This window comes from Trichomycterus rosablanca, chromosome 9, assembly GCF_030014385.1.
Source record: "Trichomycterus rosablanca isolate fTriRos1 chromosome 9, fTriRos1.hap1, whole genome shotgun sequence".
Lineage (NCBI taxonomy): Eukaryota > Metazoa > Chordata > Actinopteri > Siluriformes > Trichomycteridae > Trichomycterus > Trichomycterus rosablanca.
Window position 1 is genome coordinate 7,684,721 of NC_085996.1, and position 12,797 is coordinate 7,697,517.

Consider the following 12,797-nt stretch of genomic DNA (forward strand, 5'->3'; position numbering starts at 1 on the left):
TGTGTGTGTGTAGCAGGTAGATTGTGTATATGAGTGTGTGTGTGTAGCAGGTAGATTGTGTATATGAGTGTGTGTGTGTAGCAGGTAGATTGTGTATATGAGTGTGTGTGTGTAGCAGGTAGATTGTGTATATGAGTGTGTGTGTGTAGCAGGTAGATTGTGTATATGAGTGTGTGTGTGTAGCAGGTAGATTGTGTATATGAGTGTGTGTGTGTAGCAGGTAGATTGTGTATATGAGTGTGTGTGTGTAGCAGGTAGATTGTGTATATGAGTGTGTGTGTGTAGCAGGTAGATTGTGTATATGAGTGTGTGTGTGTAGCAGGTAGATTGTGTATATGAGTGTGTGTGTGTCTAGCAGGTAGATTGTGTATATGAGTGTGTGTGTGTAGCAGGTAGATTGTGTATATGAGTGTGTGTGTGTAGCAGGTAGATTGTGTATATGAGTGTGTGTGTGTAGCAGGTAGATTGTGTATATGAGTGTGTGTGTGTAGCAGGTAGATTGTGTATATGAGTGTGTGTGTGTAGCAGGTAGATTGTGTATATGAGTGTGTGTGTGTGTAGCAGGTAGATTGTGTATATGAGTGTGTGTGTGTAGCAGGTAGATTGTGTATATGAGTGTGTGTGTGTAGCAGGTAGATTGTGTATATGAGTGTGTGTGTGTAGCAGGTAGATTGTGTATATGAGTGTGTGTGTGTAGCAGGTAGATTGTGTATATGAGTGTGTGTGTGTAGCAGGTAGATTGTGTATATGAGTGTGTGTGTGTGTAGCAGGTAGATTGTGTATATGAGTGTGTGTGTGTGTAGCAGGTAGATTGTGTGTGTGTGTGTGTCTAGCAGGTAGATTGTGTATATGAGTGTGTGTGTGTAGCAGGTAGATTGTGTATATGAGTGTGTGTGTGTAGCAGGTAGATTGTGTATATGAGTGTGTGTGTGTAGCAGGTAGATTGTGTATATGAGTGTGTGTGTGTAGCAGGTAGATTGTGTATATGAGTGTGTGTGTGTAGCAGGTAGATTGTGTATATGAGTGTGTGTGTGTAGCAGGTAGATTGTGTATATGAGTGTGTGTGTGTAGCAGGTAGATTGTGTATATGAGTGTGTGTGTGTGTAGCAGGTAGATTGTGTATATGAGTGTGTGTGTGTGTAGCAAGTAGATTGTGTGTGTGTGTGTGTCTAGCAGGTAGATTGTGTATATGAGTGTGTGTGTGTAGCAGGTAGATTGTGTATATGAGTGTGTGTGTGTAGCAGGTAGATTGTGTATATGAGTGTGTGTGTGTAGCAGGTAGATTGTGTATATGAGTGTGTGTGTGTAGCAGGTAGATTGTGTATATGAGTGTGTGTGTGTGTAGCAGGTAGATTGTGTATATGATTGTGTGTGTGTGTAGCAGGTAGATTGTGTATATGATTGTGTGTGTGTGTAGCAGGTAGATTGTGTATATGAGTGTGTGTGTGTGTGTGTGTATGTATGTGTGTAGCAGGTAGATTGTGTATATGAGTGTATATGAGTGTGTATGAGTGTGTGTGTATGTGTATGTGTGTGTAGCAGGTAGAGTGTGTATATGAGTGTGTGTATGAGTGTGTGTGTGTGTGTGTGTGTGTATATGTATGTGTGTAGCAGGTAGATTGTGTATATGAGTGTGTGTGTGTGTGTGTCCTTTTTATTCATCATTAATAAAAAGCCTCAGCTGTCTCTTTGTGGTTCATCTCTGAGAACACGCTGCTGTGGACACGACATTTGTGTGTGTGTGTGTGTGTGTGTGTGTGTGTGTGTGTGTGTGTGTGTGTGGTGTAGCTACTGCATGCCCTACTTTTAGTAAACATGATGTGAAAGTGAGTAATGAAGGAAAGAGAAAGGAAACAACAAAACAGATTTAATCAGCAACATATTTCACTAACCGTTTAGGAGTCCACGGCACTGTAAAGCTTGTTTGACTGTGGACAGTCGTTTATGTTCCAGCAGCGTTTAATTAATGACAGACCAGTTTTTTTAACCTCTGACTTCTTAGCATAGAAAACAGTCAAGGCGGTGGAACTGGTAATGACTAGCCTGTCTTGAAATACCACATCCCTTAAAAGTGTATGTTAACCTCCGTCTTTCACCCACTTTGTGGGTATACAACCACTGACTGTAACCCAACAACACGGCTTCACCTGATACACTTACGCTGCCACATCTTTACAGTGTTAGTATCCGTGCAGTGCTGAGAGGACCAACCATCCGAACATCATCTGGTCAGTGGGGGTCCTCCAAGGGTCCTTTGTAATCGATAATTGCGGTACGGGGGTGACGATGTGTGTAATTACAGTTAGTAATTGTATACCTACACCATTCATCTGTATCTGGGACAGCGGTAGCCTAGTGGTTAGAGCTTTGGGCTATCAGTTGAAAGGTTGAGAGTTTGAATCGCAGCTCTGCCACACAGTCACTGTTGGGCCCTTGAGCAAGGCCCTTAACCCTCCAGGGGGGCCGTACAATGGCTGACCCTGCGCTCTGACCCAAGCTTCCAGACTGTACTGTACACCTGTATGTGTATATATGATAAATAAAGACATTCTATTTAATTCAATGTATGGTGTACCTAATAAAGTGCTTGGTGACTGTGTGTGCGTGTGTGTGCGTGTGTGCTGGAATTTCAGGGGTGATGAAGCGTAACCCTTGAGAAGATCAGAAATATTTGGGACGCACGTAACAGAAGCACAGATACGTGCTGCCTATTAACACTACGGTGCCAATGGCAAAGTCATGTGACCAGTTGTGTGTGTGTGTGTGTGTGTGTGTGTGTGTGTGTGTGTGTGTGTGTGTGTGTGTGTGTGTGTGTGTGTGTGCAGCATGTTTGTGTGTTAATAAGCTCAGCTGGATGCAAAATCGGCATACACACTGCCAACTTGCTAACACGCACACACACACACACACACACACACACACACACACACACATTTATCTCCAGCTGTGATTAGGTTTCCTCAGGAGCGTCTGAAATCAATGCTGAGACCTCAACGACCTTCCTTTCTCCTTTCAAAAGTATGTGGACGCCCCTGACTGTTGAGTTCTGATCGTTCAGTCGCACTTATTGCTAACAGATGTGCAAAATTCATATTTTCAAATAACTTTATGCAACTTGGAGGCTACAGTTTAATGAATCATCACAGGTGCTTTTATATCAGAGAGGGCACAAATTCCTGCAGGAACACTCGCAAGTCCTAAGGAAAGCCTTTCTCAGGGTGTTTTTAACAGAACTTGATGGATCTAGACTGTACTAAGGTTTGAATGATAAACTGCAGTGCCTGTTCCTCCGGAGCTGCTCTGAGGAGTCGGGCATCAAGCCACAACCCTACTGGCAGCTCGCATTTCAGTCCAAGCCAAGATCTCAAACTGCAGTATTAACCTTACTTACTGCTGCGCCTTCCTGGATTCAAACCGCCTGAAGAATCAGATCTAATTTAACATCTGTTTATTTATTTTAGCCCAGCTACCCGCACTCGTACGTGTTGTCAACATGAGGCTCCTAAATGAGCTCAGAGAGCTTGAGGAGATTTTACTCACACACATGATTCTGAAATCCTGAAATAAAAGTCTAATTAAGAAGCGCGTCTGATTAAGAAGAGATAAACGTGGGAGTCTGTGTGGCTCTGTGTGCTCCTAATTACTGCATTGTGCAGAAGACGAGAACATATCTGTGTTACACACGATCTGTTTTGTGTCATCTACAGGTGCTCACTTCCACTGCTGGAATACGGAACATTTATACAGCCTGGACTGCTTCATTATTTGAGTTACAGCACTGATGGCTGGGACATTTTACTTACAGACAAAACTCTTTAAATACATGAGTAACAGTCCTGACTGTTCGATTCTTTGAGTTACACCACTGACTGCTTACGTATATAAATAACAGCTCTGACTGAATATTTGAGTAACAGCACTGACTGAGTTACAGCGCTGACTGTTTAAATATTTGAGTAACAGCACTGACTGAATATTTGAGTAACAGCACTGACTGAATATTTGAGTAACAGCACTGACTGAATATTTGAGTAACAGCACTGACTGGATATTCGAGTAACTGCACTGACTGAATATTTGAGTAACTGCACTGACTGAATATTTGAGTAACAGCACTGACTGAATATTTGAGTAACTGCACTGACTGAATATTTGAGTAACAGCACTGACTGAATATTTGAGTAACTGCACTGAATTTAAATATTTGAGTAACAGCACGGACTGGATATTCGAGTAACAGCACTGACTGGATATTTGAGTAACAGCACTGACTGAATATTTGAGTAACAGCACTGACCGAATATTTGAGTAACAGCACTGACTGGATATTTCAGTAACAGCACTGACTGCATATTTCAGTAACTGCACTGACTGAATATTTCAGTAACAGCACTGACTGAATATTTGAGTAACAGCACTGACTGAATATTTGAGTAACAGCACTGACTGGATATTTGAGTAACAGCACTGACTGGATATTTCAGTAACAGCACTGACTGGATATTTGAGTAACAGCACTGACTGAATATTTCAGTAACAGCACTGACTGCATATTTGAGTAACTGCACTGACTGAGTATTTCAGTAACAGCACTGACTGAATATTTGAGTAACAGCTCTGACTGGATATTTGAGTAACAGCACTGACTGAATATTTGAGTAACAGCACTGACTGAATATTTGAGTAACAGCACTGACTGAATATTTGAGTAACAGCACTGACTGAATATTTGAGTAACAGCACTGACTGGATATTTGAGTAACAGCTCTGACTGGATGTTTGAGTACCAACACTGACTGAATATTTGAGTAACAGCACTGACTGAATATTTGAGTAACAGCACTGACTGAATATTTGAGTAACAGCACTGACTGGATATTTCAGTAACAGCACTGACTGAATATTTGAGTAACAGCACTGACTGGATATTCGAGTAACAGCACTGACTGCATATTTGAGTAACTGCACTGACTGAATATTTGAGTAACAGCACTGACTGAATATTTGAGTAACAGCTCCGACTGGATATTTGAGTAACAGCACTGACTGAATATTTGAGTAACAGCACTGACTGAATATTTGAGTAACAGCTCTGACTGAATATTTGAGTAACTGCACTGACTGAATATTTGAGCACCAACACTGACTGAATATTTGAGTAACAGCACTGACTGAATATTTGAGTAACAGCTCTGACTGGATATTTGAGTAACAGCTCTGACTGGATATTTGAGTAACAGCTCTGACTGGATATTTGAGTAACTGCACTGACTGAATATTTGAGTAACAGCACTGACTGAATATTTGAGTAACAGCACTGACTGGATATTTCAGTAACAGCACTGACTGAATATTTGAGTAACAGCACTGACTGCATATTTGAGTAACTGCACTGACTGAATATTTGAGTAACAGCTCTGACTGGATATTTGAGTAACAGCTCTGACTGAATATTTGAGTAACAGCACTGACTGAATATTTGAGTAACTGCACTGACTGAATATTTCAGTAACAGCACTGACTGAATATTTGAGTAACAGCTCTGACTGGATGTTTGAGTACCAACACTGACTGAATATTTGAGTAACAGCACTGACTGGATATTTGAGTAACAGCTCTGACTGGATATTTGAGTAACAGCTCTGACTGGATATTTGAGTAACTGCACTGACTGAATATTTGAGTAACAGCACTGACTGAATATTTGAGTAACTGCACTGACTGAATATTTCAGTAACAGCACTGACTGAATATTTGAGTAACAGCTCCGACTGGATATTTGAGTAACAGCACTGACTGAATATTTGAGTAACTGCACTGACTGAATATTTCAGTAACAGCTCTGACTGAATATTTGAGTAACAGCTCTGACTGAATATTTGAGTAACAGCACTGACTGAATATTTGAGTAACAGCACTGACTGAATATTTGAGTAACAGCTCTGACTGGATATTTGAGTAACAGCTCTGACTGGATATTTGAGTAACAGCTCTGACTGGATATTTGAGTAACTGCACTGACTGAATATTTCAGTAACAGCACTGACTGCTTTTGACTGTTGAGTAAATATTTTACTTAAATTTTTAGAAGAGTTATATACACTATCCAGCCAAAAGTATGTGGACACCTGACCATAAGCATGCTGGACATCCCATTCTAAAATCATGGGCATGAATATGGAGCTGCCCCTTTCCTCTACATCTTTATGGATTTGGAATTGTGCACAGGTGCAGCCATAAAAAGGCCCTTCCCCAAACTGTTACTACAAATTCGGAAGCCTATAGTTTATTTGATGTCAATGATGTCATCACCTGTCGGTAATGGGTGTGGCTGAAATATCTGAGCCACCAAAACAGCCAGAATTGTTTAGATATTTAGCCGTAAGATGAAGGTTATGTCATGTGATGTGTTCAGTTGAGTTTGGAGGAAAGCCTCAGACTGTTGGACGCAGTTTAAGTCCAAAGGTTTGAAGGTAGGACTGAAGAACACACCCATGTAGGCGCTGTTAGACGAGTGAATGGCTTCTGACTCATTTACGTAACCTCATTTCTGTAATCAGTCAGAGAAGAGAAGAGAACGGAGTGACGCTTCAGTGTTTTTCACTTTTATAAAGAAATGCACCAGTTATTGCTCACAGTAAAGCAGGAGCAGTAGAAGCAGTTGTTGGTGCAGCTGAAGGACGTGAGCTGTGTGGGTGTTTTTGTGTGTGTTGGTGGTGTGGAGGTGTTAAAGTGCATTAATGTGTAAATGTGGGTTCCAGCACTCCGCATGGCTGAAAATCAGCATTTAAGGAGAGACACTTTTATCACCTATATCCGTCCCCCAAAAATCGCAAGATTTGGGGCGTACAGGAGGGGCAGCAGTCCAGCGCAAGAGCCCGATGCCTTTCCAAACTTCCTATTTACATTTACATTTTTGGCAAACGCTTTTATCCAAAGCGACTTACAATCATGACCAAATACAGTTTAAGCAATCAGGGGTTAAGGGCCTTGCTCAGGGGCCCGACAGTAGCAACTTGGCAGTGATGGGGCTTGAACCAGCAAACTTCTGATTACTAGTCCAGTACCTTAACCGCTAAGCTACTGCTGTCCCATCACTAGTGTGTTCTATTTGGCGCTTGGGTGGCACAGCGGTCTATTATGCCCATCTCAGTGGTGCTATCGTCCAACACGACGTCCACACATGGCGGCTTTCCGTCTCTCCCTCAGAAACAGTCAGCTGTGTGGATTGAGCACTAAGCAGGGTCGGTATGACCACAGAGACTACCCTGTTAGACTTCCTGTGACTTTTTTATTTGTTTATTTAGTTTATTCCAGGATTTATTCCAGTTCATGATGACTTGTTGTAAATACATACTTAACATCTTAACATTCTGCACTTGTTTGTTTGTTTGTTTGTTGTTATTTTGCACGGGGGGGGCAAGAATTTTGTGGTGATGGACTCTAAATGTGACTGGAATAAACATGATTGGTGCATCACTAGTGTGTGTGTGGATGTTGATGTTGTGGAGGTGTTTTACAGATGGTGTGTGTGTGAGTGAGTAAGAGTGTGAGTGAGTGTGTAAGAGTGTGTGTGTGTTGTCATTGATGAGATCATGACTACAACCTAAATTATGCTTAAATCTGAGCAGCATGGTCTTTTTGCACATTTTAATGGATGTTTGCATTTGGATTGAGTTCAGATTTGTTACACTGACAGGCCAAAAGTATGTGGACACTCGACAAGTAGCTTGTTGGATAAACCATTCCAAAACTATTATAATACATTCATATAAAGTTGTCGACCCTGTGATGCATTGGTGTCCTGTCCAGGGTTTGTTGCTGCATTTTGCCCAGTGAAGCCAGACCCACCACGACCCTGACCCATATAAGTGGTGGTAAAACTGAAGAAATAAAGTCGCCCCCAATTTACCTCTATTAAAGCTTCCAGTCATCAGGGAGGGCTAAGATCTTAAAGTCTGTGGGAATTTGTGCATGTGTATTCAGGCATTGATGATGTACAAGAAGGCCTGGCTCACAACTGATGTTCAAATCATGTCTGTATGGACCGGCCTTTGTGCACACATACACAGTGTTAGCAGTCTGTGTGGCTGGAACATCTGAACTCAAGGGTTAGGAAGGGTGTCCATATACTTTAAGCCTTTACAGTGAATCAGCTGTTTGTGACTTGTCCTTTAAAACTGTACTTAGCACCATCATATGATCAGATCTGATCCAACCATGCATGCTTTCTAATCATAAGTACAGACCACTACAGAATTCCTGGCACCCTGGGTGGAGCTGCTGGTTAATCAGATTGATCAGATTGATGTGATTTGGGTGGGGTTCTGATTCGGGTGAGATCTGATTCAGGATTGTTCTGGTGCAGTTCTGGATGTTCAACAGGTTGTGTTTGTGTTGCAGACCTTGTGCAGACTGCACGCCGCACTTCACGAACAAGTATGTGACTCTTTACCAAATCCTTATTTCATTCCATAAATAATGAGACGGTCCCGACCCAGCGCAGATGATTCATACTGTTTAAGCTAGTGCGCGTACCTGAGTTTCCGAGTCCCAGAGTACCTGATCCGGATAATCTGCAGTGATTTTTGACACATATTGAGGCCCAAATCACATGTATTCTGTGTGGTCAAAAGTATGTGAACCCCTGACTATGAGCTTTCTTTTCAAAACCAAGAACATTTGCATTGTCAGGCACTGATGTTGGACAGAAAGGTCTGGCTCGCAATGTCCAAACTGGTCCCGACTCCCAACCTTGATTTGTTCACAGGGGTGTAGCCATACTGGAACAGGAAAAAGCCTTCCCCGAACTGTTGCCATTAAGTTACAAGCATGTAATTCATTTATATAATCGGTTTTATTCACCAGTTTGAAGTGTGGCTGAATCAATTAGAAATCAATTAGAAATTATGTGATGTCCACATTATTTTGACCATATAGTGCATGTCATGCCATTCCTGCACCTGGGTCTAAAATATACATACAGCAACTAGGATTGTTAGTTTGTCACATTTTTTGCAGGACAGCCTCTAAGCACATGATAACCTAAAGCTTGCTTGACTGTGAACAGAGTGAGCTTTGTTCCAGCAGCTTTATATTAATGGCAGGCCTGTTTTTGGTGGCTCTTGGATTATATCCATCCATTCAGACACAATTCTTTTCAGCGTAAGGGGTGAGTTTGGGGAGGAAAGCGGTTCCCAACCTTGACAGGAGACCACTGTTCCATGTACTTTGTTATAAGTGGAGTCAATCTCTGATAAGAAATAAAGAAGCCATGCTGTAAAGCTAAACGACACTACAGAACTTTCTAGACCACCAAACGAATCATCTGAACTGCTGTATGTATATTTGTGACCTGCTGGATGCTGTCAAATTTTTAAACCCACAATAAACCTATGAAAGACACAGAAAAAAGAACGTTCATGGTGTCCATGACCTACATCTTCCTTACAAGTGTATGGAAACTGCGCACTTCCATTGTAAATACTCATGGTTACAGGTGCTGCGCAATTCCACACCTTTGTCTAGTCCCACTGGCTCTAAAGTCCCAAAATCTGCCCTCCTGTGCCAAATTCTCAGGTGGATTCTTCTCAGACCAGAGATCCACACAAAATGCAGCAATCCAGGCAAACCTGTTGCCCTTGTAACACACCTCAGTACCTGCTGCTGGACCCCTGAGTACCATTTGCTGTACCTATGGTATTAGCACCTGTAGTGATCTGACAAGTGAAGGGCAGTGCTTGTTAGTGACATCTCTGTATGTGTGTGTGTGTAGGTGGTAAGCGAGGGCCGGAGCTCGATGATGACGAGCTGATGAGTTTGAGTAAGAGGCTGGTGGAAGACGCCGTGTCTCGGGCCGTACAGCAGTACATGGAGGAAACCCAGCAGAACGGTGCCGCGCCCAAAGACGAGGCTCCGCCCGTCGACGGCTTAACCAAATGACCGGACCTCTTCCTACCGATCTGGCCTCTGATCTGCCCCTCAGCTACCTGGGCGGAGTGGCGAGACACACGCCTCCTGCGCCACTGGGCGAGAGGAACTGTGGAGGGCTGAGATGAACTGGATCAGGTGGTGGATGTTCACTATGCAGGTTTTTGCTCTCCGGTGTTCGATGCTGAGGATTTGTTGAGTGTTTTTTTATTGCTGCGACGCCAAGAAGGTTTGGAGAGGGAACTGCCACAAGAGTCCACTGGTCACACGTTAAGCTTAACTGCACTGGGATTCGGACTGTGTTGGGGGTTTGAGATTGGTGGTGGACAGTCACGTGAGGTTTTTTTTTTTTTTCGAGCTTACGATCACGTCACAATGAAACTGAACTGCACTTCCGGACCACAACCACCTCAGATGTGCTTTGAAAGAACCTTTTTGTTTCTTATACGTCTGTAATTCTGTGTGTTGCTTTTTGGTGATTTCTTCCTGCCGATGCTTTTAACCCGTTGTGATTGTGATTACCACGGACAATCATTTCAAAAAGTGTTTCCTAATGGAGGAAAGATCATAAAGTGTGTTTACTTAATTATAATAGAAGTTTAGAGCAGCATTCACACCAGACTGGGCACCTTTGGTGAACTGTCTAGGGTGTGTTATTGGATTTCATGGGAAACCAGACCCACCACGACCCAGAACAGGATAAAGCTGTCGTAAAACATGACAATAAGATTTTTTTTTGCTTTTTTTGTTAGTGTATAAAGTTTATTAAGTTGCATTTTGTTCTAAGTAAACACTAGTTATAATGAAATGTGAAAGAAATCCTTGGTTCTCATTGGCCGCTTTTCCATATTACGCCACTTTAGGCCGTTTCTGTTAATGAGAAAAGCACAGCAAAGAAACTGAACCACGCTTCTGTCTGAATTAGGTAAATAAACTGACGTAATGAGTGCCAAAGCTGCACTGCTACTCTGCACAGTAAATAAATGGTTTTACTTTACAAGTATCGATTTGAAAAGGAACATGACCCACCCTAATACGGGAAGATTGTGTTCTAAACTAGTGTCAGTATTTGTACAGATAGTACTTACACTATTGTGTATTTATTTAGTACAGTAGTGTGCAGTTTGGGATGCTGTATCTGCGCTCATGCACATACTGATCTCCACTCAGAGCCAAACACACATCACAGGTGCTTCTGGTTCTCCAGCTTCTTCCCCTTCCACTCTTTTGACCGTCCCATCACATCAGGCACCTTTATGAGATCTTTATTAAGTTAATTAAACTTTAAATGAGAAATATGATGAAATTATTGTCCACAGTAATCACACCCACAATACAGATACAGATAAATGCTGTTGAATTTCTTAGTGTGTGTAATCTGTCTGGTTTATTTGTGTGTGTGTGTGTGTGTGTGTGTGTGTGTAGGTCATGTGTGTGATACACAGTCCTTCAGGAAGATGCTGGATTCGAACAGATCGAGTCTTTATGGCCGACTGATGGACTTTAAAACACTGTTAAAAGAACCAGACGTTCAAGCACGTGTTGCTAATGAGCTCAACCTGACCAGTACCAGTAACACACACCTGTAACACACACACACACACATTTATTTTAAATTCAGTTTATTTAAACTAGCAATGAAATGTAGTTAATCAGCCAAGAAACGTCTTGTATCTGAAGTTTGCTTTTCTACGTCTGCACTGGAGCTCAAATGCCCCCAATCCCACCTAGACCTGGAGCTTGAATCCCAGCTGTGCCTTCAACCTGACTGTCTATCCAACAGGCACCATTAGCTGTGCTTGAAAGAGGGTGGTTGATGGGGTTAGTCATTGCTGCTGGCTGGTCAAGGCATCTGCATGAGTCACAGATTGGTGTGTGTGAGTCTGTGTACGTTAGACCACCACTGGCCAGTCAAAAAAAGCCACTGGTGACTGCACTCGATTGGAAGGATTGCACAATAGTCTGCGGAAGTTACAATGAGGGAATTAAATCTGACTATTATTTAATGCCCCAGCAATCTCAAAATTTAGGGTCCATCTGTGGTGTCCCTTAATGGAGTGATATTACTATAGTTCAGCACTCCAGTACCTGATTATTCCAGATCTGCCTCGTAGCTCCAGGACAAACCTGAAGAAGCAAACATGCACCAAACATGTCTAATCTAATAATGGGTTCAGTTGTTTTGATTTTTAATAACAAACTGCTTCATTAAGGGTGTCATGAATTATAAAACCCTAATAGATTTTTTAGGCTTGCTTCAACACAGGATTATAAATCACTGTTCCACTAAAAAAGTGGCCTTAAGCACACGAACCAAGCACCGCTCTTTATTCTCCTCATCATGCTGTGTTTTTTTTTGTGTGTGAATGCTGCGTATGTGTTCACCAGATCCTTAAACGAAGCCTCGTTATCACTGTGTGCAGAGCCGGCTTCAAACGAATGATGTTTAATAACTGTCCGCTGTATTTCTGTTCATCAGGCTGTTAACTGAAACCAGACGCGACTGAGATCACGTCACTGTCACTTCTTTTATTTCATGTGTTCACTAATGAGTTACTCAGTCTTTACAATGTGTAATGTATGATTTTGACTCCTCAGCTGCTCTCCTGAAGGATGTGGATGAATAAAGTATTTTTGATCTTTTCTTTATGGGGTGTGTGGTGGTGGTTCCTTTAAATGTAATGATAATTTAACGACTAACTAATAAATTCTGCATTTTATTTATCAGATGTGAAGCGCTCGGGTGGCTCAGCAGTAAATTACGCTAACCCTTTATCTTTTATCAGCTCCACTTACCATATAGAAGCACTTTGTAGTTCTACAATTACTGACTGTAGTCCATCTGTTTCTCTGCATGCTTTTTTAGC

At 42.0% G+C, this 12,797-nt stretch overlaps 1 protein-coding gene across 5 annotated transcripts in view; it reads left to right on the forward strand.

Annotated features, from left to right (window-relative positions):
- The window catches only part of LOC134320418 (A-kinase anchor protein 7-like), a 39,035-nt gene extending 26,456 nt beyond the window's left edge, over positions 1 to 12,579 (forward strand). For 3 of the 5 annotated variants that reach the window (XM_063001800.1, XM_063001795.1, XM_063001799.1), the window contains 2 exons: positions 8,404 to 8,439; positions 9,776 to 11,449. In XM_063001800.1, the coding sequence (XP_062857870.1) occupies positions 8,404 to 8,439; positions 9,776 to 9,942 (203 nt within the window). In that variant the 3' untranslated portion in view covers positions 9,943 to 11,449. Of the gene's footprint in view, positions 1 to 8,403; positions 8,440 to 9,775 lie in introns of all 5 variants that reach the window. The other 2 variants (XM_063001796.1, XM_063001797.1) reach the window with 2 other exon arrangements.
- Positions 12,580 to 12,797: the final 218 nt, after the last annotated feature.